General features: G+C 41.8%; 2 protein-coding genes across 5 annotated transcripts in view; one reads left to right on the top strand and one right to left on the bottom strand.

Annotated features, from left to right (window-relative positions):
• LOC311266742 (calsyntenin-2-like) overlaps positions 1 to 4998 on the top strand; it is a 151844-nt gene extending 146846 nt beyond the window's left edge. Inside the window, exons 16-18 of the mRNA XM_084369264.1 lie at positions 22 to 142; positions 1231 to 1421; positions 1584 to 4998. Coding sequence (XP_084225390.1) covers positions 22 to 142; positions 1231 to 1421; positions 1584 to 1805 — 534 coding nt within the window. The 3' untranslated portion in view covers positions 1806 to 4998. The remainder of the gene's footprint in view (positions 1 to 21; positions 143 to 1230; positions 1422 to 1583) is intronic.
• Positions 4999 to 11212: 6214 nt separating this feature from the next.
• LOC311267074 (SPRY domain-containing SOCS box protein 4-like) overlaps positions 11213 to 27763 on the bottom strand; it is an 82748-nt gene continuing 66197 nt past the window's right edge. For all 4 annotated transcript variants that reach the window (XM_084369916.1, XM_084369914.1, XM_084369915.1 and 1 more), the window contains one exon: positions 11213 to 13805. In XM_084369916.1, the coding sequence (XP_084226042.1) occupies positions 13678 to 13805 (128 nt within the window). In that variant the 3' untranslated portion in view covers positions 11213 to 13677. The remainder of the gene's footprint in view (positions 13806 to 27763) is intronic.

Genomic DNA, 27763 nt, shown 5'->3' with positions numbered 1-27763 from the left:
GTGTTTGTCCCGCCTCTGTAGGTCAGCGTGCTTCACCACTCAGCACCAGTGGAACATGTCAATCATATGGCTGCCCAACCTCAGTACATGAGACCCGTCCATCACCCACTCATGATACACACTCTCAACTCGCACATGTCAGGTAAGCCGCAAATGTAATTTAAATGTATTGTGTTGTGAATATTCGGAGCTGCAAAGACTTTACTCCCAAAACCAGACAGATAGCACTGACTTTCCTTACACCTTCTACTGAACATGCACATTTTTTTATTAAAACATAGACAAATATTGAACCTCTATGAGATTTCCTTCCTTCAGGTTCATTGATGCTCCCTTTATGTACGAAAATAGCTACGTATGTTACAAACGGTAGCCGTCACTGCCCACATACTTCCATGTGTCCTTCACGGTGACATGGATGTTGAGCAATACAACCACAAGAGGGCGCCGGCCCGATTCAAAGGAGTCTCGCATGGACCTCCAGTTTTCCATCACCACTGTCCAACTCACATTTAATTCCCGTCCAATCTCCCTCCAGCTGTTCTTTAGTATCTGTCTCTGTGCCGAAAAAACATCATACAGATGTTTAAAACTTCTTCCTCTTGCTCTGTGGTCGTGTCTCGCTTGAACTATTGGCTACACTGTCCCCCACGACTGCCAGGATACTGCTCCGTTAGTGCATATCCATAAGCTTTCAGGAAACGTGCAGATATATGGGTGAAATGAACACAGAATAAAGACTCCCTCCGTATCAGTATGTGTATCTAACATTGAGCGTAAAGGAGGTTTCAGACCTTCTCTACTGTTCTTACTGATCAGTATTGGACTCAGATCCATTGTCACACTGTGATGGATGATTATAAATGGACATCTAGATTTGTGCTCCTTTGATTTGTGTTTTCTTTAAGCAGTTTAGACAAGTCAATTAAACTGTGAATTACTCATCCTAAAGCATTGTCTAACAGAGTTACAGCAAAGAAATCAAACTTAAGAGTAAAATCTTTTCATAAGTGAAAAGAATGATGGTCAGAACAACAAAAATCAGACGAGGGTTGTATAAAGAGGATTTTTGGAAGTTTGTTGATTAATCACACGCAGATGGAAAAGTGTTAATCATAACAATATTTATCTCAAAACAAAAGATGGATACCAACAGTCAGAAATCTACATCTACATCCATAATTGTGTTCGATACGATACTATATTGTCTTTTGCTCTCTACTTCTCCAGGAGCAGCACCTCCAGCAGCCACAGTCGTTATCGTGGTTTGTATCGCCGCCCTGGTGGTGATTGTGGTGATAGGCGTGTACAGGATCCACGCCACACATCAGGAGGGGTCCAGAGAAGACGAGGACGGAGGCAAAGAACCTGAGGAAGACTGGGACAACTCTGCACTCACGATCACTGTCAACCCCATGGAGGTTGGATGACATTTGCAATAAAACATTTAGATTTTATTCCTTTATTGTGCCTAAAGACTCTTATCTAAATACTAGACGGGCTGAATAAAGAACAGGAGATGATTCAAAGTACGAAATATCGCCACTGTGGTGACTTGAACTAAATCACGTTTTGTTTTCCAGAACATAAAAGGAGCTCAGGCGCTGGATGAAGAGGTAAAAGAAGAAGGACGTGAGCAGGAGGAAGAAGAAGAGGAGGAGGAGCAGGTGGGAGGAATGACAAGCACTGAGTCAGACAACAGTGATGAAGACGACGAGGAGGAAGAAGAAGACGAGAGAGAGAAGGTGAAAGAGAGGAAGCAGAAGGGAAAACTAGAGTGGGACAGTTCCTCCGTAACATACTGACCGCACACACATAAACACACTCCTGCACATACAAACAGTCTTTACATGTTCGTCTCTCTCTTTATCAACGACACACACACACACACACACACACACACACACACACACACAGCTCATCCTTCATGCACACAAAAACAAAATCTCTGATAAAATTATTTACAATCTGTTGCTGGAAAAAAACCACTTTGAATCTTCCCACGTTGTTGTCATTTTTAATGAAACGTCTCCCTCTGCTGGACAATGTCAGAACTACAGAATCGGCTACAGTCCCACAGTGCTGGAAAAAAACATTGTGTATACATTATTAAAATTCACATCACAGCTCATTAAGAAGGAAAACATTTGATGAATATCAAAAACAAGCACAGTCATCTGATTATATTGTGCACAATTATCTGGAGTTTTTCCTGATAAAACTGAATCCAAACGCAAGTCAGATGTTAAATAGTGAAAAAAAAGTCTCTCCATTTTGTTCATTTACACAAAGATAATGTGGGCTTTAATCCAATATTTATTTTTGCATCCTCAGATTATGTTTGTGTTGTTTGTTTTTTAAAGAGATTATCTCCAAAATGAATGAAATACTATTCACAGATTTAGCAGAGGTGTATTCATATACATATCCATTATCTAATGTACCCATAAACGTTTTCAATGTAGTTCCTTTGGCCTATATAGTAGGTATAACATAGCTGTGTCGTCTACCTGTCACTGAGTGTATATCCTCTGTTCTCATCTCTTACTCAAACCAGACTGTGGTCTGTCTGTGTGATCAGTGCTGAGTTTCTCCTAATAAATACATGGCAGTGCTGTGGTTCTGTGGCCTGGACACTAAAGAGAAACAAGATCCTGTTCTGTTATCTCACATCACAATCGTTCCACATTTGTCCTCATTCAGACACAAAGCAGAATTATCAGCTGTTTGATATCTTAAACATTTGGTTTTATATTTCAGATGATACTGTGGCCTATTGTAGCCTCTGCTGTTTTGGGGTCAGATCAGTCGTCTTTCTTTGTTCAGCGGATGAAACGATACAGAGATGATCGAGATTCCCGTCTCTGCTTTGTTTCTGATTCCATATTAATGGGAGCCCTCTATGCAATTACGGGCCCAGTATAAATGACCAGTACATACTAACAGGGGCGCTCCATCGATTTAGTTTCGCACAACTTGAAATTGAAAATGGGTTAAAATCTCAACGGAGGCAGCAATATCCTGACTTTAGTGCCTAGTATGGATCTATCTCCAAAAACAATACACTTCACATAATGCAACTCAGCCCCATCTGTTCTTCTCGTGCATTCACATGCTCCTCGGAGGATCCTATTCCCCGAGTTCGGAAGTGATTCCTCCGACGTTACTGTGTTCATGAGCTTTTAAATCCTGATTTGGAAGCAGCATGGACGCTACAAAGAAGATGTAGCAAAGTGTTTAAAACAGCTGTGTCCAGTGTTTGAACAACCGAATACCATATTCAAATTACATGTGAGCAAAAAGTTGATATGCAATACGTGAATTAATAAAAAGGTTTATTACCATCGACTGATCATTTACTTTCATCCGCCGTGTTTCTGCACATATGAGGACAAAGCTGGGAAGTCGTGTTCAAAAGGTTTTCACCTAAAATTTCCCCAGTTGGGAACTCATTTTTTATTCTGACACCACGTGAATACACTATTGGACCCAGGTCCTGGTTTCACATAGAGAGACTTTGACTGTGGCTTTAAATCAAACTGACAGTCAGACATCAGATTGACTTCTAAATGAATCCTTTGCATAGACCCGTCTAGTTCTTGACAACTTTCAGTTAGACTAATTTGCATTGAATTCTGGGTCAATTAAGGCTTAGAAATCAAAATCACGGCTGTCAGAGCACCTGTGTCGAACCTCTCAGCTTTGTTCGCTCCAGCAGAAAATGTTTCTCTCGACAGTTAGAGTGACATTTTCCTGAGGAAATTCAGCAAAAAGTGGAAAAACACAAAAATCCTCCAGTAGCATAAAGTCTCCTCACGGTGCAGACGTGAAGCTGTGAGCTGGGGTTTCAAACGTGGCCGGGCTCAGTACCTCCACTAACTCGTCAGTCGGACTCAGGATAGTTTACTTGGGCCAACAAGAGCGACTGACGATGTCCTCTCTGCTGTGTATTTCCAAAAGGTTACTGCACTCTCAAAAAAACATTTGCCTTTATCACTCGCTTTACAACATTGTCAGCTAATTGTTAACATGACTCTTAGTTGTAAATCAAATCAGACTTAATTCTTGTAAAACCATCCATCTTGCATTAGACTCGTCTAAGAGCAAGATTAAGATCAGCCGAACGCTGCAGACTAGTCTCAAATGTCTTTCTAGACTGACCCCTTGTCCTTTTGAACTCCACGCTTCCAGTTTGTGATGCAGGTTTCCTGTTCAACATTTGTCTCACGTCTGAGCAAAGTTAACCCCGATCACATCCTGTTTTTCAGACGCGTAATCAGACGAGTTCCTCTTGAGCCACAGATGACATTATGCGATTGTTCTCTTTGACCGAGTAGTTGAAGTAGTAAAATTGGTGGAGTGCCCCTTTTTAAAGTCAGGTGAAGACCCACAGAGTTTCGGGAGGAAAGAATCAGAGTGACTGTTTATTTTACTGGTGCGGTCGAGTCGGCGCAACTTCACCAGAACCACGAGCAGAAGTGGAAACTTTATTGATATTATTCCATCTTGTACCGTCGTTATTGCTGATTGACTCAGACACAGTGTGGTCCCACGAGTGCGTCTACATCCAGACGATCTAAAAGTAACTCCATATCTCTTTGATGTTCTCAGAGGACTCACCTGTTCACACAGTATCAGTGACTATTAGTCCCTCTGAGCTCTTTAACTGATACGTCTCCCGTCCCTCCCCCCCCCCTCCCCTCCTCCCTCTGTTGGCCTTTAAGCACCTGTGATTGTGATGTCATCATTGTGAAACAACTGCCTCGTTTCCCTCGTTCCCCCTTTGTCATATTGTGCTTCTGAAAGTTTAAAGACAAAAAAAAAAAAAAGATTCTTTTACATATAAAAACAAACCCTGTAAAAATGTTCAAGACAGTTATTTTATATATATCCGTTTCTTTTTGTTTTTGTAAACAAAATGGTTGGGATTTCTCTCTCTTTAGTGGTCATCCCACTGCTTTCTGTATATTGACCAATAAAGACTTGTTTTAGACTCTACACAGTTCTCCGTCTCGTTTTATGCGCTACACATCTGACGTGTTTGTGTGTTTTTGTAAACCGAGAGATTTGAATAATTAATAAGCTGTCATTGTAGATGTTGGAAAGCTGCCCAAGAGTGTCACATGTTGGATGAAGCTGACTGTGTTTTTATTTGTTTACATACTGTAAGCTTTAACAGACAGAGGGGGGTATGATAAACATCACATTGTGTTCATAGTGTTTGTATTTCTGGGCCACAGCGCCTGTTTAAAGACAAAGTGTATGTTTTGGAGCCCGGCATCAGCTCTGAACAAAAGGCTTCTGAAGAAAAACGTGGTCATATCTGAGGCTTTGCACAGCTGAACAACAGGCGATGCTGCGTTATAGCATTTGGCCACAATTCATAACCTTTATCAGAGCTACAAAAACAATCAGCAACACAATATGTGTGTACATACGAAATATGAAATGACCTGTTTGAATACAAGAAGGTCGGGACTCTCCAAAAAGTCCCCAAAATGAATCTGAGGAAGTAACAAAATGATTATAGGTGCAAGAAAAAAGATCTTTGTGGCTGGTTTTCTTCTTATTTCTCACTTGTTTTGTGTGAAACTCTGGAGAGTAGAGGCCACTGAAGATCCTCTGAATGAAACTGTGAAATCTGAAAAGATTGAATCACAACTTAGTTACACAAAAAGAACATAATTCATTCAAATTAAGTGTTAAACAAAACAATTTGTGATGTTGCAGACGGTTGTGTGCCAGATTATTTACCTGTTAACTCCAGGAAGTGACCTCTCGTCACATAGCACCCCATAAAATCTCAAGTCGTACTTTTTACACTCCAGTTTTTCATAGATTAAATATATTATTAACTGTACTGTGACTAATTTATGACCTAGGAAGTGGATTACAGTTAGCCAGGCTCCATCCAAAGGTATCTGCTGTTTCCAGTCTTTGAGCTAAGCTAAGCTAACTGTAGCTTCATATTTGATATCAATCATGTTGTGTGATCGACGGTAAGAAAGAAAAAAAAAAAGCACATTTCCCAAAACAATTGCATCAAAATGTCACAAACCAAGAAGATTGGGAACAGTTGAGTTATAATAAACGTTGGTTCCCATAATATATACAGTAGTTTAGCCGAACAATACAAAATAATAAAAGCAGAAGAAGAAGAGAAGACGCAGACGATGATGAAGATGACTTCATCGGAGCCACAGTGAAGACCAACTGAAAAACATGTTAATTAAACCTGCTGCAATATCGGCTCAGAAAACCTGAGATCTGGTGGTGAAAATACACAGGACACATTTAATGATGTAACATTTTGCAACCGTGTAGTAAACGAGACCATAAAGACAACAATCGATGATCTGCTGCGGGCGCCTGAATCATTTAGCAGGCTGCTGCGAGGGAAACAACAGAGGTGGTGAGGTCTGACACACAAAGACATAGTATGAATATAACGGTTGTTTGGGGGGGATGGATGAGAGAAATATGTTTATTTTTCTTTCTTATTTCAGCCTGGATGATATCATATTAATTCATCCGCGTGTTTAGTGCAGAGTACGACTGACCCCTGCTGGTAGGAGAATTAATTAATAGATGCTTGAGACTAAATTGAATCATTTTAGACAAAAACTGACTGTTGTAAATATTAAATTGATGATAAATGAAAGCATTTTTACATAACAAATGAGAAACAATATCTAGTTTTGGGAAAATCTTGGGAAAGAATATTAAGCAGAAGTCTGAAATCCCTCCTTTTGTGTAAACTTCAGTCTATGGATTTTAACTCAGTCCCACAAAGCTTTTAATTGACCGGCCTCTGTTTGAATTAAATGTCCGGAGCTTGAGTAGATGAAGTGTTGCAGCTCCGACTGGGCTTCCTGCCACACAACAGTGCTGACTGTTCATTTTCTCCACTCAGCTGATCCCTGAGGGTGAAGAAATACAATCAGCTAATAATTAGCAGCTTAATGTGCCCTTTTAACTGATGAGCACCACATGTTCAATATCACTCTAATGGACTCGAGCTCCAGAAAAATAGAGTTCAATTAATTAACCCACCGTTGAGTTTGTTCAGTCTTTTAGAATAGGAAAGTGTGCAGCGTTGTGTTTGTCTTCTTTTATAATCTTGTGGCGGTACTGGCTGTAAATCTCTTACAGGCCAGCCCAACCTACGTAAAATAAACAAAAAAACATGTAAAACCAAGGGAATGCCCAGTGTCCACTACTGGGACAATAAACCCATAAATGAACAAATGCCTCTTTTGGGTATAATAAATAAATGCCTCTTCTACGAGCCCCAAGGAAATAAAATGGTAAGCTGAAGGTGTAAAGGGGCCTGGGTTTTAAAGGGTTCCCAAAAAAACCAACGTGTCCTCACTAAGGATGTGGGCAGCCCAAAAACAAAATAGGCCCAAATAACCAGAGTTCTGGCTGACAATCTTTCAGGGAGCGAAGGGGAAAATCAGTCAAACAGCTGGACTGCTACAATCTCTTTGTTTGTTGAAGTTACATCAGTTAAACCAGAATTCATCTAATTTAAGATCTAAATATGAATCATTCAACACTTTTTTTAATTTCTGATTGGGTTTCCGTGTGTTTTATGAACTTTCATCTTGTGTGAGTCACTCTGCATGAAGTCTGTCAGTGCCAGTAAATATCGCCCAATACTGAAAACAAATACGTCAATAACCGAGTTAAAGGTCGTCTCCGGGGGATTTATCGTATTGCACATCTGCTGAAGTAACTGCTAACCAGCAGCCTCCCAACAAACACCAAAATGTAAAGCCGATTCAGTGTTATAAAGTTATAAAGTTGTGTTGTTGTACAGTAATCCGTGAGCTCTGGTCTTTTTATACGTGGCAGTATCATAAAAATTTAACAAACACTTATTGGATGGAAAGTTAGTCTAAGCCCCTGCAGGGTGAGTCCACATTTTTTAATTGGTTTCCAGAAAATTACAAACTCTAAAATACCATTAGAGATACCTACAAATGCTTTTCTTTTTTTCTTTTTCATTGTTGGCCTGCTACTGGTGATAAAAACACTAAAATATCCATTTCAACATCATGGGAACTTCAGAACTGTGGACTTAAAACAAACAGATTAAACAATTTATGATGAAAGAGGGAAAAAAAATCCTTCAAATGTGAGGATTGTGCAGCTTCTCCCTGTTTTTATGTGATTGTAGATCAAATCTTTGGACGTTTGGTCGTTCAGCCAAAAACAAACCATTTGAGGACAGATTATGGTGAGCAGTCTTCTCTGATATATTTTAGACACAATCAGGAATTTATTATTAAGAAAAAATGTGAAAAAAATCAACATATGAGTGAAATAATAGCCACTTGCAGCCTTGCTAAGAACAGTGTGTGTCGGCTTGTGCTAAGAGCACAGAGATGGTTCTCTAAAGCTATTTGCGAAGCACATTATGCTAAAAAATGCGCAACACAATTACACAGTAGACCATAAACAGTGGCATGAACCCTACTATCAGGGCTCCTGAAGGACTTTGTTTCCTTGTCATCCCTGTGTAGTTGCTCATGTTTTCGCTGCCTCCCCGCTGCAGTTGCTGGAGCTGTGTTTTGTCACCGTGTTGATTAATTGTAGGAGTTCAGACTCTGTAGTTGTCGTACATGTGAGTGGGCACACGTGTGCGGTTAAAAATGACTTGAGCATTGTGTGCTTTGTTTTCTATCGATTCTCCCTGCAACATGCCTTTTTTTCCCCCCGTCCCTTTAAAGGTTTTTGCATGTATTTATTCGGGCTTTGTGTTATTAGTGCAGAGAAAGTAACTCTGTGAGACGTGGCAGCAGAGCCTGAACACTAACAGCCCATGCAGTCCCAGATGGTCGTCACAGTTTCATCTGACAAGCGCTTTGACTCACTCAACCACCTTTGTAAGTCATGTTTGTTTCTCTCAGCACATTAGTTCAAAACTGACGACGGGAAGGGAAAATACTTGATGAGCTGTTTATTCTGTTGTGTCTCTGAATCATCATTAATCAGAAAACTTTAAAAAAACATCTTTGTTTTTCTCTCCATCCCCCACGCTGAAGACAAACCGCCCTCCTCAGGAGAGAAAAGTGTTGTCGACCCCTTTTCGCACCTCGGCTTCCTGTAAAAGTCCCAGAACAGTTAAGTTAAGAGCAGCTTTGTCGCCTGTTTCCTGCTTTAGTGAACATCAGGGTTCAATGTTTGAAATGAATGCAGCAGCAGTGTCTGTGTGTCTTACATACACAACATAGCAGAGCCTGAATTACCGACTGGCCTGTCACAAATATATCGTTATCAGTGTGTGTGTTGTCCAACGCGCACCGATAGAGATTATAATGGAGAAAAAGATGCTTCAGATAATTTATCACTATTACATTCCCAGTAAAGTTTCTCTCAGTGCAGGCATTGCAGGTATCATTATTATATAAATGATGAGTACAGGAGGGATGCAGCTTGGATGCTATAAAGCTCAGTGACGAGATGTTAATGAGAGCCACAGTGTTGCTGTGTAACATGAGTCAGCATTAAGGTTCAAATGTGGGCCACTGTGTTTCATAATTGATCGACGGTGGGCCGATATTAATATTTGAGTGTTTTATTTCTTTTAAGAATAAATTACATGAATAAAACTGGTTGTTTTAGGGCCGTTAGAGTCATTTCCCCCAGTTGTTAGTGAGGCAACAACAACAGAGTTGCAAATGACGAGATCGTTGGGGGGCAAATACTTTGGTTTGAGGAGCAGATTTGGCTCTTTGTCCACCACTGCTGTATAATTTATAACTTTGTTGTTGAGCTACATGCTACATGCTACATGGTCTGACTGCACCTTTAAACCAAAGTGTTAATAAGTCTGTGTCAGTTTATCTCCGTCTGTCTGTGAGACCTGAAACTCTGCTGTTAATCACACGGTACTCAGCTGAGCAGCTTTATCAACGTTTAGCTCCTGGAGCCACAGACAGTATTCATGTCCATGTTTGACTGAGAAAATAGATCCAACTGATGATGATCTGACTCTGTGTGCATGTGTGTGTGTTTAGTGGACTCTCTGGTCCTGTTAAATTGTGATTGTTGGATCCATCCTCTACACGCTGTGGAGGCATCGTTACACCGTCCGTCTGCTATTGATCTCAAACATCAGTCCTCCGTGTATTCAGATACGGTGAGCTGGACCCGATGAGACTGATCCCACATTGCGGGGTGGAAATATAAACCCCTGTAACCACATCAGGCTTCACTAACGTCTGCCGTTGCACTCTGCGGTGCCCCGCGGGTTTTTTTACTTTTAGACTCGGAACACGTCGATATCTCCCCGGCTGAGTGCGAGCTGTGTTTACAGCTGCAGGAGCTGATGAGCGGAGCTGTTTACTTTCTGGAGTGGAAACTGCACACATGACAACTGGGAGAACTTACAGCCAAATACTTTACAGCCCAATTTTCTTCGCCAAGGCCTCCCTCGGCAGATTAAACGCTCCCCCAGACACAATTAAAGATGCCGAAAATGTGTCAGCACTAGTTCAACCGTCAGCCTCTTCTGCATCTCACGGCAGCACCGACTGCTGTTTTTGTTTTCTCGGAGTCAGATGTGTTTCGGATGACTTTAACGTGTATTTTTCAGTGAGCATTCCTATAAATGAAAATCAAAGGGCGAGAGGAAAGAAACAGAAGGAACGTTTGACAGACATTTTTTTTTTCAAATTCACTTGGCTTTTATTCACATTTCATATCTGTTGACATCTCGACTGCACCGTCTGTCCGTACATTCTGCTACTTCTCTGAACGCTCCTTTTTCTCCTCATCCTAACTGATGAAAAACAGGAGGTAAGAACGCCACCATCACAAATAATAATAATAATAATAATAATAATAACAATAATAATAATAATAATAATAATAATAATAATAAAAGCAGCATCGAAGAAAACAACTTTTCATTTCTCTCGTCCTTTTCTATCGCCAGCATCTTTGCATTTAATTTACCTGAATGTAACCATCAATGATCAGTTAAAAAAAACATACAACTAGCTTGTGATAAATAATCATCATCATCATCATTATCACCATCATCGTCATCACCACCATCATCATCATCATCCTACCATCATCACAATCAGACTCCACACTCACAATAATAATAATAATAATGTAGGATACAAACTCAGAAGTAAAAAAAAAAAAAAAGTGACTCAAGCTTTTTTAGGAAAGGAAACATGATTGGTCTTCTACAGTGTGTGTGTGTGTGTGTGAGTGTGTGTGTGTGTTGGTCATGTGCATCCTACTCTGAGCCAGAAACACGTCTGCCCTGTCGCTGCAGCAGCAGTGATGTTCCTCCATCCCGCTCTGACCTCTTTCGAGATCCAGTGAGACTAGATCTGGTCCTGTTTGTTTGTTTGTCTGTTTGTGTGTTTGTTTGTTTGTGGTCATTAAGACAGTTGTGCGGAGAGCAGACAGATACTGTCTGGTACCAGTGAGCTACAGCAGGGTGCTACAACAGCAGGTGAGGCTCTTCTTACAGCCAACAGCACGTTAGCACTAGTTACACCGCGACGGGCCGCGACCTCCAGCTCTGACGCTCGCACGCTCCACGGCTTCACACCAAGTACTTTGGTCGTGGTTGACATCGTGACACATCACTGAGGAACGGTTCTCAACTTAAAGGACAGGTCCACCCAAAAATGAAAATTCAGTCATTGTGTACTCGTCCCCAGGAGGATGACAGGGTGAAGTTTTATATTGCACAAAACATTTCTGGAGCTTCAAGAAGAATCATCTTCTTCAGTTGTGTAGGAGAACGCTGCAACACTGTTTTGCTGTGAAGCTCCTGAAATGTTTTGCGGACCACCTGACTTTCCGTCGACACGAGGGCAAGTAGATAATGACTGAATTTTCTTTTTATGGGTGAACTAATCCTTTAACGCTCCTTTACAAGCGAGCAGTTTCCTCTCGTTTTGTTTCTTTCACAAAGCCCCTTTCAGACACGCAGTTACGTAAAAGTCATGTCGGCAATCATAATAAATTGGACCTAATAACATTTCCATAACGCTTCCCACACAGCACGGGTCTTTATTTAATATCCTCACATTAACAGAGAGGCCGCAGCAGCACAAAGTCTGCACATTAAAAGATTAAATGCACATTGTGTTGCTTTATTAAAGAACCTGAAAAGCATTTTCTTAATCAGCTTTTTACTATGATCAATGAGGTCCTGAAACAAGAACGCTTTCTGTTTCTGTTTTGTGTCTGGTTCAACTTCCATCCACCAGATCAGATCTTACACGACTGGTGAGCTGTTTCAGTAAAGTCAATCACATCTAATCAAACTACACCGGAAAAGTCCCGAGAAGCCGATCAGACGACTGTTTAGATCGGCGCTTATTAAGTTCTGTATATTTAACGAGCAATTAGGTTAGTTTGTAGGAGCCTAAAGAGCGCTGTAACAAATTTACTACTTAATTATCGTTTCTTACGCACAAAGGAAATATAATCTGTGCAATAGTCATTTTCAGTTGTTGAGGAGATTGTTCTCACGTCAGATCAGACTATAAAAAGGATTTTTAATTTCTCCTTGCAGCAGAGAAAGAGAAAGAGGTAGGAAAACACCTGGACATTAAGCACAAAACCTCTTTATTCCATGAAGCTTAACTGCGTGGATGAAGTAATAAATAAACTGCATATAAAAAAGCTTTACATAAGCAGACAAGAGTCCCAATATAACACCTTTATATTCTCTTAAATAAAATAAATGTTGAGAAATGAACTAATAAATGAACGAGTGGGAACTTCTCTGCTGACAATCATCATAAATTAAAACTTCAAATTAATCACGCATCCATTTTTTTCCCTCCCTATCCTTAATTTTCCAGCTCCACTTTTCCTCTCACGCACCAGCGACTAAATACTGCAGAATCACTGCGAATGTTGCCGCAACAATCTTTTTACGAGTCCATCATTCGGTCTGATAGATGTGACTTGTTTGTCTGAAAGGGCTCACCTATCATCACGTGTCAGCATGAAGCCGGGAGAAAAGTTCGACGTGCTTCATTTCTTTTGCATGCGCGCCCTGCAGCCATGTTTCGATCTACTCTGTATGCGACGTGAGCTTTCGGTCGGGGCCCCGAGTCAATCAGATAAAAAAAACAACAACATTAGTGCTAAAATCCTCTTGGACATCTGGCCTCTGCAGCCTGCCACCTGCGCTAGAGGAGACCACGAATACACACTATGGTATCCAACAGCAATGATATGGTCGCTGACTGTGTGTCAGAAAGGCCTCCAGGGATAGGATTAGTGTGCTTTCTCGGCGCAGTGTTCGATTCTCATCACTGGGTGGCGGTGTTCGTCTTGAACAGCGTCACCTCTGAACCGCGCCGAGCCATCAGAGGATGGGCTTTCATTCTGGATGAGCGACACACGGATGGGATACCATCGTTAATAATTTATTTCAAGTCAAAAAAAAAAACGAACGAAAAAAAGCAGCTGGAAATCCAAAAGAACTGGTGCTGTCCTGTTCTCTGTTTGAAAGTCTGGACTTTCTCCGTCAGTTCATCCACCGTCCTTTTATAAATCCATCAGTGTGGACATTCCTCCATCCAGCATCCCCTCTTTAATTAATTTCTTCCATCCATCCGTCCTTAGACTCTCTGGTGGTCTAGTTTGTGTCTGTGTACTCCCAGTTGGCTCTGCTGGTGTCAGTCACTGGTATTGGAGGTAATTTTTCAGGGACTGGGGCAGAGGGAGGCTCTCGATCTCCTGCAGCCGCTCCCGGCCCAACGCCAGGCGGGCCGCACGCCGACACAGGTCCATCAGAGGGAGAGGCTCGGCTGTGGAGAGGGACAGAGAGAAGGAAGGCGACGTCAGTCAAGTCTGTGAGGAAAACACTCGGAAAACGACAGTGGATTGGTTCTGTTTGTGTTTATTGTTGCGCCTCGGCCTTTAATTCATGCATTATACATCTTATTATTTGTTATGCATGAATGAGAAACAGAAGCAGAGGGGTAGAGAGTGACGAAGCACGCCTTTAAATATTTAAACCTCCCCCTCACACACGCGTCAGCAGTGACACCTGTTTGTATTGTCACATTACTTTTACACCATTTAAACACTTTCTATCTAAAGAATATTCTGGATCTGGAAAAACTAGAATAAATATCTCTGTTTGCATGACATGTTCACACTTCCCCTCTGTGCTGTGAGCTCCTGGTCAGCCTTGTCTTCTCTGACCTTCACCTTCACAGCAGGGTTAAGGAGGTAACAGATACAGGAGGCTGCGGTCAGAGCTGCAGGACGCACAGACCGCAGAGGAGAGGAGGTGGAAAGATGGCACTTGAAAAGAAACCTTTCTGAAGTGTGTTGTTGTTGTCTAATGATCCATGTAGTCGTGAGAATTCACTGTGCAATTTTTAATTACTAATCTGCAAACCCACACCAACATGTAGATCTAGAGCCTGATCAATACATCAGATAATACTTTCTAAGCACGGTTTCAGTCGCTGGTTTTGTTTTGGATCTGGTTCTAGGTTAACAGAACATCCAGATTCATTAAGTGTTTGAATTTGGTTTAAAGTCATCGATGAGGAGAAAGAGTAATCACAATGTAACACCTAACACCACTGTGAGCGTTTTGTAGTTGAACAGAAACCAACAGATCAGTGAGTCTTCTCGAGAGCAAGAGGTTCCCGACCCTGACAGAAAAGTCGGGGCGGTCTTCTCGACCCCGTCGCCTCGAGCACAGGATGTTTTCACTCACACAACATCCTGAAAGTGCTGCAATGTTTCACAAATCAGGACGCACAGTTTGATTCTCACAAACACACAATAAAATCTAAGATCCCTTAATGTCAAGTTTCAGTTCAATGATTATTGAATCAGTATTCTAGTCTTATCAGCGCTACAGTTCTGCTGTGAAAAGGGAAGCATAGTTATTTGTCTTATTTAATTAATATTTTATATCTTCGGCTGCTTGTCTCGTGTTCAGGTGAGACAACATTAACTAAGCTGCCACTCACGGTTGTAGCTTCTGTCTCTCAGACAACAAAAAGAGATGATGGATCAGTTACAAACACTGAAAGCTAAATTAGATTAAATTGAAGGAAGGGTTAGAGTGATGGCAGCAGCTCATATCGAAGGTGTAGGACATGTGAGGGGTCGGCAGTCATCCTCCTCGCCTCTCCGACTACCAGTCACACGTTGTTTTTACCTCTAAAATATTCAAACTGTCTCAAATACTCTGTTATCAGCCGTATCTATTTTCAACCTCTTCTTTCGAAAAGCCCACGCACTTAAAAGTGAAGGACATATAATGGTGCTCGTTAAACCTCTCCTCGTATTATTCCTGTTATCGCTAATGTTTCATCCGTCAGATAATAAGTCTCGCCTGTCGAGAAGCAGAGAAGATAGGAGCGGAAAAATACCCCGAGGATTAGTTTATGAGATTTAAGCGTTTGTCGAAAGTCGAGACTGACATCCGTTTTGACAATCAAACTCAGTAAACACACAACAAACACAAACTTCCTCATTTAATACCAATCATCTACTCTTTGTCCTTCTCCCTCCACTGAGTGTTAACAACGTGGCCTCGTACTGTAGCTTCCTCCACATGGGTTTCATTGTGTCATCAGTTTCAATTAATAGTAATGACCATGTCTGATTGGCTTAATTACACAGCAGAGCAGAGTGGGAGAGAGGAGAGGAACGCGTCACCACAACGAATCCAACGATCTGACAACCGCTCCTCAAACACTTCCACCTGAGGGAACACTCGCTGTCACGCAACATAACGCACAGTGCGCACACACGGCTTACGCAAAAGAAACTAGTGATCCCCACCGACACAAAGGCACCCGATCATCGGTGCGCCGACTGGAAGAAAATGCAGGGAACCGGGGCTGAGTGACATCGGCGGGAGTCATTCAGATGGAAAGGTGGGGGAGTGAGAAAACAATAAAAAGTAAAGAGGAGGAAGAAGACAGAGTCGAGGCCGAACAGGAGCCGAGAGCTCCAATTACTTGATGCAGAAAAAGGGGCTCCTGTAGGTGGAGATACCGTTTAAGATAATGTCTTTATCTGGTGAGAGGCTTTAATTAACGGTACGGATCTTATTTTGGAGGTGTGAAGTGCTTCATGAGTGACATTAGAGACTATCAGTCTGCCTCTCCCTGCTGTTCTTGTTTAATAAAAAATACAAACTCTGCCATCACCCGTTGTAATTCTGGACGTCCTCCACCCACCTGCTTCTGTAGCTGCACAGCTGTGTGTGTGTGTGTGTGTGTGTGTGTGTGTGTTCAAGGTTGAACCAACAGGATAAAGGACGACCCAGCCTCTACACACACACATGCACGCACGACTCGTACATCCACTTCAGCTCCACATGTGTGTGTCCTTGCGATGCGACTGTCACATTAATGCTCCTCCACGCTCGCAGAAATCACACTCGTGCGCAGTCACGCTGACACGGCGGCGCTGTTGATTTTTCGTCTGACCTCTGTTTGACTCTCAATTACGCTGCCATTATGAGAGCTGCTCTCAATAGGATGTACAGCTGATGAATGCTACTGTATGGAGGCTGAGTGGCCTCAACATCGGATACACTGAGGTGCAGACAAGTGAGTCACACAAGGCCTTTAGTGCGCTCAAAGGTGTGCGAATATGTCAACGTGAACGTATTTAAAGGCTGCAACTTACTGTATGACTATTTTCATTATAAACTCATCTGTTGATTATCTTTTGACATCTTATTCATTTAGTCTATTCAAGTTCAGAAAATAGTGAAAAAGCCTGTTACAGTTTGTCAGTTGAGTTCAGGGTGATGTCTTCTTCACTTCACGTTTCAAAAGTCAACGATATTTAATTCACAATGACAAGAAACTGAGAAAATAAAGAAAAATCCTAACGTCTGACAAGAGGAAGTGCAGCAGGAGAAGTAAATGACTGGTCTTGACATGAATATACTTAAGAGAAAAAGACAAATATACACGTACAATCTAAATATCATTATAATTAATTTGATTAAGTTTGGCGTGATTAAAGTCAGAGAAGTCATAAAATGAAAACTAGTTGTTATGGTGGAGTGCTGAGGATGAACTGAGGAGAGAAGCTGCTCTGTAGTCTGTCGGTACGGTGCAGTCACCGTTGTTCTCTCACAGTTATTGATCTTACGTAGCCAAAGATGGATGCATCACCTAGTCGCTGTGCATCCAGCTCACAGCCTGGGTCGACCTACTCGCTGCAGTAACCAGGTTTCATTACATATTGGGAGTCTACTGACATGATTGATTGCAGCTGTTAGTCAGACCCCATGTGTTTCCAAGGAAACAGAGATAACAGCAAAAGCACTGTTTTTTATTTTTGATAGATAATTGCCCCACAATAAAAATACATTTTGATTATGTCTTGTTTTGTTGCATAGCATAATTGCAATATTACACTGTGAGCTTTACCGTCGTTGGACCGAGGCGTTGCACGGAGCAGGGTAAAGCACACCCTCTTGTGTAGTGTTGCTTAGATAGAATAAAAAATATGTTGCTTCTTGATTTTCCTCGCGTCCAAAACAAACACAATCAATATCTCCAGACGTGAAGCATTGACGCTCATACCGCTTTTGACCACAGGGGCCGCCAGAATCAAGAAATGAAAGCTTCTTGTAGCTACTTTAAAGTATCAGTGAAACAAACAGGAAAACGTTTTGCCTTTACGACTGCACCATAGTTTCTTTCTTTAATCCACGTGCATTTTCCAGAGACCGACTGATCAATTAATCGACTAATACTTTCAGTTCTTTAGTAAAATATACAAAGCGACTAATGAAGAGTCGTTCAGATTATTATTGGACTTTAATGTAGTTACAGTGAGAGAGCTTGTGAACAGCAGACCCGCCGCTCATTAACAACTCTATATATAACACGCTGATGCTAAGCTGGCTTTACTGCTACGCTGGCTGATGACCAAGAGAGAGCGAAAGTGTTTACCGACACCTGCTCTTGATCGGCTCGAGTCCTTTTTGTGTTACGAGAATAGAATATTTAGCAAAATCTGCTCTGGCTGAAAGTATTTGTTTACACTGAGTCATAATTAAATACAGAATGTAGAAAACTAAACTCGCCCAGAAGTCAAAGAAAAGTCAGCCAGAAAAAAAAAAAAAACCCAACATGATATGAACACATGATTATCTGCGCTGTGTAACCATACACAAACATACAATCACTACACAGGCACACACAACCAACAAGCCTGGTTTCTTTGCTCAGACACATTTGGCTCATTAGCGTCTCTGCAGAAAAAACGCTCATTCGTTCTGCCGACTTGCAGAGAAAAGCATTAATTAGAGTGGAAGGGTCAAGTGAAACCACAGCGGACGGGATCTGAACGATGTCAATATGAGGTGAGTCAGCGCTCTGTGTGTGTGTGTGTGTGTGTGTGTGTGTGTGTGTGTGTTGGGTTGTGTGTGTGTGTGTGTGTGACGTTTGCATGTACAGTACATAACATGGGGAGCAATTTCGTACCAGATCAAATGAATCTGAGCACGCTCGCAGGCTCTTTGGAGCTCAGTTATGTGGAGATGATTTCAGAGACAATGCTGTGGTTGCTGAGAGGAGAGAGCCGCTGCCAACTCATTCGGTCTCTTCCTCTTTGTTTCTTTCGTTTGCACCCTCTGGATAAACACTCGAGAACTAACTTTAACTGAAAAAGGAGAAAAATTCACTGGTTGTAGCACAAAGTCCGTGCAGCCAAAGGGCGACTTAATTCTCCTCTATTATTGACTGTAAAAGATCCGAAACAGCTCCGCCTTGTCTGACAGATGATATCAGGAGTACTTACTATGGAGCTCATATTTATAATACATTATTAATACCTTCAGGATGGACTCTGATGATTACCTACTGTAATAAACAACTTAAGCTTTTATCATAATGCATTAAGATATCCTCATCAGAGAAAGACGTTCATTGGAATTCACTAAGTTTTTGGGGCAGGCAGCAGGAACAAGTTGCAAACAGACACAAATGTTCACAGTTGCACGTTCAATATTTTAAAGTTTTAATCACGTTCAGTGACATATCCCAGTCGTAGTGACGAGCAAACCAAATGAGACGTAAAGTAAACTTGTGGATTTCTCTTGGATTGGAAACATTTGGGATGATGTTGCTACACAACAACAGCATATACAGCAGTGGTCTAATCGTTTTTAGCCATTTTGATGCAGAATTCCTACATATATGTTTAAACATGTGTCTTACATGGGAACATTCAGTCTGTTCATAATCTTGCTCTGGCTCTGGCTGATCCAGTAGCTGCTCTTTACTTTTAAGTTGGAGTCATTAATCATCTGCCGCCCTCTAGATGGTTATAATGTCCTTTTATTGCATTATACAAGTAATTAGCTGGGCTTCATAACTTCTATTATACTACTCAGCACATTAATGATAAGATGTATTCTTAATGAAACATTTTCTATCCTCTTTTATCCTGACAGCATCTCCTCAGGTGGCGAGAGCAGCTAATGAAGAGAGAAACGGAGGATGGACTGATCGGCAGCAGGTCGTTTACCCCTGCTTCGTTACGCCGTCAGTGCATTAAGAGGACTTCGAAATGCTGCAGGACTGAATGTCATCACTGTGGGTGAATCTCTCCACACTGCAGGCCACCACTGAGAGACACAGGAACAGACCGAAAACTGATTATTTTGTCGCTTCCATTAAAGTTTTCTCAGGTCAGATGACTGTTTTTAGAGCGCTGCCCTCAGTCGATCCCTCCAGAGGTGAATTAAAATTGTTAGCACAGCAAGATGGATGCTGAACGACCCCTGTGGGAGAACTAACCCATTAGTGCAGAGAGAAAATTACAAAGATTATGAACACACATAATGCAGAGTGCTTTTTTTTTTTTTTTACCTTGTTGGCAGCACTGGGAATCAAACAGGTAACCTTTCAGCAACTAGTTGTCTTCTCCACAATCTGCTGTGGTTGATTCGTTTATACGGCGGTGGCAGACCCTATGAATTTCGTGAGATGGTTTTACTGATGACGACGACTGGACGATATTAGATTGATACCATGTGTGTGACACGATCCCCGCCAGTGCTGAACTTCTTCTCTGATGAGACATTTTATATGGATATGAATTGTGACCCTGGGTCCGCTGCGACGGGAACAAGAAGTAATAAGGGCACACAATGTGACATGACGCCTGTAATGAGATGCGGCGCACGGCAGTGCAGAGCAGGATTTATTGTCTGTAGACAATGATAATGGGAGAGAGGGTGAAAATGGCAACCGCAGCATCACTTTTATGATGAATGTAAAATCTGACCCGAGTGGAGGGCCAGCAGCTAAAAAAAGCCTGTCAGATGATGAGAGACTTCAAAAGAAAAAGTACACGAAGAGACAGTGGAAGAGAGAAAAGCTTTAAGTCTAACTGAGATCGCTGTGAGGAAGTAAAAACTGTAATGACACAGCAGAAACTGTCCATTTCTTAAGAAAGGATAAAGTCATTTTAGGACATTTTTTTGTGAAAACAGTGTCAAAACTTGGACGGCTGACTGACATTTGAGAGCCAGCGTTGCTAAACAGCCCAAAAAAACCTTTTCTCCATAGACCGCTATTACAAAAGAGACGTCTGTAAAACTGTTGACAGGACACCACAAGCTTCAGACAAGGTCGATTATGACTCTTTCTATTCTGAATTTTTGATCGATGGAGGTTTTATATTTGTAAGACTTTCCTTAAGCTGAGAAAAGCACTTTAAAAATCTGTGGCCTCACACCAACCTCTTCGCCTCTCAGCTTTGTCTCTGGGCTAGACAGAGTGGACAGGCCGAGTGTCCGCAGGGAGGGCCGACTGTCCAAACACGCCAAGTTTGGATGCAAGACAACGTTACTCGGTTTCAGCAACATCTTGAACAACTTGAACATCCGGCCTCGTCTGCTCTCTCGCCCAGAAACACTCAGGTAGCATGAGCGGCTCCGAGGGAGGAGTATAACCCAAGAAGAGCAGCAGCCGGCTGGTCATTAGAGACTGCAACAGCCGAAGAGGTCGGGGTGTTTACTGGGGAAACTCCACCACTAAGCACCAGAGGTAGATCAAGCTCAACAACGCTGATTACACAGTTACCTGCCTGTGTAGCTGATATAGGATATAACAAACTATTGTGCCAGTCCAAACAGTTGTTTCACCAAACAAATAACGCAACCAACTTTCAAACACAACCCAAACTTTTACTGCAGAGAAAACGTCCTCGTTTGAGTGGTTCAAACTTTGTAAAACAACCACAGAAATGAGAACAAACACTGAGGAAAATACTGAGTTGTGTAATATCTCAAAGTGCATTAACCAGAGAAAGTGGAGCTGACAAACACATGATGCATGAAAACATGATCCTCTCCTCTTTCTCTGTATCAAGTCTTCCTCCCTCCTTCGGCCACAGCTCCTCATCTCATCTGTAACGAGACACCTCTCTACACTCTCTTTCCTCCTGCAACACCACTTCACCAGCAAACACCCGACCCCGCTTCCTGCTTTGTTCTCTTCCCTGCGCCTCTTTCACACTTTGTTTTTGTTTTTTTTTATCTTTCTCCCTCTTTATACTCTCCAAGGTCAGAGTGTTTGTTCTCCTCCAACACATTAGAAATGATCACTGTAGGGTGAAAGCTGTATTATCTTCAAACTGTCAACAAGAGACAGAGAACAGGTGTGTGTTTAGCTTGATGACGGTGCAGTTTTTATCATTATCCCGTCGGTTTTGGAAGTGCTTCTAAGCCCAAGAGGTTGAAGAATTCAGAGGAGCATGTAATCCTTTAATCCTTTAATTAAAGTCAATAAATATGAAAATGAACAAAACTGTAATTACAAGGCTTTCACACGACAGCAGCGGTACAATTTGGACTCTGCTTGCTCATAGGCATGTGTACATATACACAGAGTAATCAGTTAAAGGGTAAAATTACCAACGGATCAATACTGTGACCTGTAAATCCTGAGCCTTTTCTCTCACGATCTAATGTCATGCCATCGACCCGCTGCGCTGCGTTTTCCTGCTAACGTGAAAAGCAGAGAAACGAACAAACATTTACACAAAGGAAATCCACAAACCTGTCTCGCAAACATGTTGACAGGTAGGAAGACGAATGCAAAGAGCGCAGCGCTTATGCCAGGTCACGAATACAGGAAATCAAAGTGGAAAACACACACACATCTCCAAATCAAAAAAATCTCAAATGGTGTGAAGTAAACAACATACGCAGAGGCTTTGAGCTCAGTAAAGGGCAAATGAGTGCAACAGTGTCACATGCTGGGAATTGAACTGGAAACGTCGCTTGTATTAAGACGACATTTAACAATTTCAGAAGTTAAGCTTCCTTTGTTCAACAAAAGGAATAAAAACACAGGCTTATATTCTTCAAAGGTTGTAACAGGATCAAAATGTAAAATGATCCTGCTGTGGTCACGTGGATGTTCATGATGTGTCTGTCTCACAGCAAAGAAACGTTCCTACAGCTCAGATCATGCCAGTCTATTAAAAACTAATGTCTACATGTCTTCCCTGTTCATGTAACCCTCAGTGCAGCTATGAGCTGTACAGACACTAACAGTATTTTAAGTACTGTAGCTACTGTGAGCTACTAATAATACCCAAACAGTCTCCGTACTAGAGAGTATATGTTTTATGGCTTTCTAACAGCGAGGCCAAGTTTCTATCTGCTTCAAAGCAGCAGAGGGAAGTGAAGAGGACATTTCAACATCTTTTATCATCCTCACTTGGAAGCACGTCCTTGGCAGTTCGCGATGGCCTGCGCTTCACATACCGATGACTAAAAACTTTTCACGAGAAAGACAGATAAGTTAGCTACTTAGGCAGCCGCTTCAACACTTATCTGATGGGAAATCTTTAAGGACTTTTAGTTTCTGCAGAGGCTGCTTGCTCACTTACAACAACAACCGGAGATGTGAGGAGCACAGGGATGGGGATTTTTGCAAAAAGCATGAAATGAGATAAATAATGACTAAACTTAGATTTTTGGGTGAACGTATCCTTTAACGAGCGGGATGCATTTTGGTCATTTTGCTAACGAAAGGGATGGCATACCCCCTCATCACCCCGTCGAATCACACACTGCTCTCCCTGACTCGTAGAACAACACAATCCAGTGTAATAAACATGACGTCTGGATTTCAGATCTCCTGAAAGAGCACAGCAATGCAATAAAAACAGCATAATCAGCTTAAGTTAATTCTAAACATAAAAAGGTTTTATTGAGAAAGTGAGTTATTCCTCCTGTCACAACAAAGACAAGAAACTAAACAAAAATAACCAGACAAAAATAACACAACAAAGGAGCGGATTAGGAGGAGGTGTAGCGTTCCTCTTGCACACAGTGTCCTCCTTTTTTCAAACACACGAGACGCTGAACTCTGCCAAACACCGACGTCCTTCAAAGCCACGGAGGCGAGATGGCGTTATCCATAACTAATGTACCTCCGGTGGTGTCCTGTATCCTCTTTCTCCTGCTCATTGTGTAACAACACTACTTTTTTTTTAAGCACAATCACACTCAGAGACACGTTGAAGCAGCTTGTTGTGCAGAACTCATGTTGCTACAATCCACGGAGGATCTGTTAGAAAAACCCTTTTGTACTTAAAAATGGCCGCAGCCACCGGGTGGGAGGACTAATGGCTGCAGACAGAGTTGTACTAAGTCCGTCCCACACGGATCTGAGAGAGGAGGGTGTGAAATCCTATTTTTTGAAGTCCTCCCTGAGCAAACTCCATCTTGAGACGTTTGGCGAAAGCTAACTTTGTTCCTCAAATTGCGTGTGCGGATCCAGAGCTATGAGTCACATCTTACCGGCCACATTAGTGTCACACCGAAAGATGGGCGCTGTGGGCAGAGCTGGCCAGTAGAGAGGAGTTGGTGGTAACACAAGCCATGCCAGTGTTTCTTTTTAAAGCCCTGTTCTCTCTTTACCATCCTGCCTTACTGTAAACCCACTGTGAGGAGGCTCCTCTGGGATGAGAGGCAAAGTGATAAGAGAAACAGGAGGAGGAAAAGATGTGAAGGAGAGGTAGGAAAAATAAAGAGAGCGGGGGAGGAAGAGGAGAAAAGAGCAAGAGAGATGAAGCAGAGAGAGGTGGGAAGGGGTCGCGAGATGAGAGAGGAGGATGGATACAAAGAGGAGAGAGGGTGATAGATAGAGAAAGAGAGAGTCTGACCCTCAGTTATCATTGACAGTTACATCTGGAGGGAGGGAGGTGGACCTTATTCATAAAAATGTCAATATTAGAGGAAATCTGTTGGGATAATTTACGAAGCGCGCCTTCAATTAATATTCCCGCTTACATGCAGTTTGTCAAACACGACGAACCATCCTTCATTCCTGTGTAATCGGCGGAGAAACTGCTGATGTAAATCCACGGTGGCATTTTGTTTGCGTGCATTTTCTATTAAAAAACAAGAGTAAGGAGAACTTGTTCACGATCTGAGTGTAGAAGTGCAGTCAGCTGGCAAGACTTCATCAGATGAGGTGAAAAGGACGAGCAAATGTAATTGCTTGAAGCTGCACTAAACAATATTTATATTGCGAACAATAAAAAAAGTCGACCGAGCGAGTTTATGCAAAGACGCCGCTTGTAGTAACAAATCCAAAGTTTTTACGGCCGGCAACTTTACCGCTCTGGTTCACTCTCACTGCTCTCATCAGCTTCAGTTTCAGCAGCTGGATGGTGAATCAACTGCAGCATGTATTAGCTTCAACACGCAGAATGTAGTTTCAAAACAAAAGCAGCGTGGGATCAACGAGTGATTGTCTTCATTGTTGAAAAAGGAATGTTGATGGACAAATTAATGCTTTAGACTTTATTTGCAAAGTTATAGTGAGAGGTGATCAAATAAAAAGCACTGTTAGCTTAAATAATGTAAAGATTTCTCTGGGTTTGAACACTGATGGAAACATTGGGGATGATGTAAGTACACTAAACAGAATAACAAACAAAGGTCGAGTCTTTTTTAGACATTTTGATGCTTAAATGTTTCATGTTATATCTTTAAGAGCGACAGATTGCTGATGACGAACTCCAAATGATTGCTCACGCTGCTCGTTATCTGCTGGACGAGTCAGTGGACGACTGTTTGCTAACATCTTCACCGTATGTTTAACTTTATAATGTGATAATATATCCGTATATGCTGCATTTGCAGCTTGTTACGTTGCCTGCAGGTGGTAAAAAGGATAATTAACGCAGATGTGTCTGCTAACACTCAGCACTACTCAACACTACATGCCATCCTTAGTTAGGGTAAGATCGATCTGCTCTTCAAAGAGAAGTGGATTTAAATAAATATATCTACATACATTCTGTACATCGGTCCAATGTGTCAAGATGTGACGGCCAGCCTCATCAGACAAGGTCACCTAATTATACGGACCATTAAGAACGCTTACTGTACATTTGTATGCGTCAGATAAAAAAGACAGAGGTGAAGACGGAGAAGGTGAAGCTGAGGTGGAACGAGGTAGAAAAGATCAGAGAGAGAAGATCAAACCGGAGCAGAGAGAAACGCCGGGAGGGAGGAGAGAGAAGTTAGAAGGTGAAAAAGAGGAGAAAACTGGGGGGGAAACTTCGCTCCTGCTGCTGCAGCTTCAGCGGATTACGTGTGAATGAAGGTGGGAAAACCACACACACACGCACGCACGCACGTGCTTTAACACGTGTGCACACGCACTCTCACACGTGCACATGTGGGATCTCACCACCAGCCTGGCTGAGACAGACTGGGATACAAACCTGGCTGATCCCTGGCTGGCTTTACCTGTCAGGTCAGAGTGTGTGTGTGTGCGTTTGAGATCAGAGGAAGAGATGCTGGAGGGAAGAAATGGAGAGCTGTAACACTCCACCTCCCTGTATTTAAATTAGAAATCAGCTGATTTACAGGAAGAGGTAAAAAAAAACCTCTTCCCTTTAGAGGTTGAACACAACTGTACACGATGTGTCATCATCACTGACGCTCGCCTCCACGTCCATGACTCGCAAACTGAACACAACAAGTTTATACTTGCCGTCTGGAAAAGTCAGTCTGAGTAATGCTGAGAAATCACTAACTGAAGTGCGGTGATGAGGCAGGCGGATACAAAGAGGTAAATTACACCATTCAACACAAATTAATGTACTAGACTCCTGAGCGTGGCCTTTTATGTGAGTGGCATTCAAGCATTACACAATTACTCTTATACTGGCTGCACTTAAAAAACACAGGATGACACCGCATACGCACAAACACACACCTTCAGGGTCAGAGTTAACTATAATCTGTGAGCCGCTCAGATTAAAGCTGTCGGCAGACCAAACACGAGAGCGCTGATAATGAGGAAAGAGAGAGAGAGAGGGAGAGAGAGAGAGAGAGATACAGGAACTAAATCGGTAAACAATCAAATCATGTGGACGAGTCTTGGGATGTGTAAAACGTGAAAGGCCCTCCGGTTTAAAATAACTGTGCTGTTGTGACGGATGTAAAATGACTGATGGTGAGAGTAAACAAGCAGCACGAGGCGACTGTGAAAAATCAGGAATTCAGCACGAGGAAACTTCTGCACACGATGGTCGTGTTGTTTTTATACCAAAAGAATAAAGTTTTCATTTTCATGACATCTTATGCTGAATTCATGCCCAATTTGCCTTTCATGCATTTTTACGACACACGTAAACATACGTATATGTGATAAATGAGTCTTTATGTTGCTGCACTGTGTCCAACCTGACTATGGATGCATGACAGCAGACACATGAACTACTCTGTCATGTAGTCATTAGTGTTGATCATGGAAGCAAACTCATTATTTCCCCCGTTTTCTCCCGATAACAAGTTCAATTTTGTTTTCTGCTTATAAAAGCTATTTATGTGATTTTCACAGAAAAACAAATGTTTTCCTGAGAAAAGACGTCATTTTTCTCAAGATCCCAAGAAAACAAACCTTGTTAATGTCATCGTCTGACATTTTCAGCTTGAATCAGTTACAATGAGTTTTGTTTTCTCAGGATAACAAAGTGTGTTTTCTCAAGATAACGAGATAAATTAATCCTTTACTCCGAGAAAATGAACTTTGTTATCTGGAGATAACGGCACTTCAAAAATAATTGCACTTCTGATTCCGTACATGAGTTTTACATCAAACAATTAACTTCTAAAACCAAGTGAACTGTTTGTTTGCTGTAACTTAAATACAATTTAACTTTTCTCATAAAGTGTTTATCTCTTATTAACCTAAAATACATGTTTGATGCCTTCATCTCTCATTGTTAAAGCACCATTATGTAGGATTTGGCATTTTGTGTGATAAATAAACCGATTGCACATAAAATCAACGGCCAGTTGTCTACTTGTAAGTTACTGTTGTTGTTTTGCAGCGTCACTACATTTGGTTTACTGCTCCTACATTTACTGCCCCGATTACCATCATAACTATTGCTGCGTCAGAATCACTGGAAACCTTTAATACATCCGTCTACAGCCTCCCTAAACTGAGACTTCAGACCCTCTCCCCAATGCTCATCGAAAGCCGCTCAACAGTATAACAATAAAAGTGACAAAAATAGAGACAGTTTGATAGGACTCATAAAATCTGCGATTGTTTTATTTTCCACAAGTATGCAGAGTCATGGTCAGAGATTGGGCGGCGCTTCAGTCAAGGTGTTGATAAGAGGAAGGTGCGTCTCAGGCGCTTAAGAGAGTGGAGAAGACATTACTCAAACAAGACTTCACTGTGTGGTTTGTTAATCCGCTGAACCAGGGTTT

Source organism: Pagrus pagrus (genome assembly GCF_965226575.1).
Source record: "Pagrus pagrus genome assembly, chromosome: 12".
Lineage (NCBI taxonomy): Eukaryota > Metazoa > Chordata > Actinopteri > Spariformes > Sparidae > Pagrus > Pagrus pagrus.
This window is presented reverse-complemented; position numbering and strand designations above follow the sequence as displayed.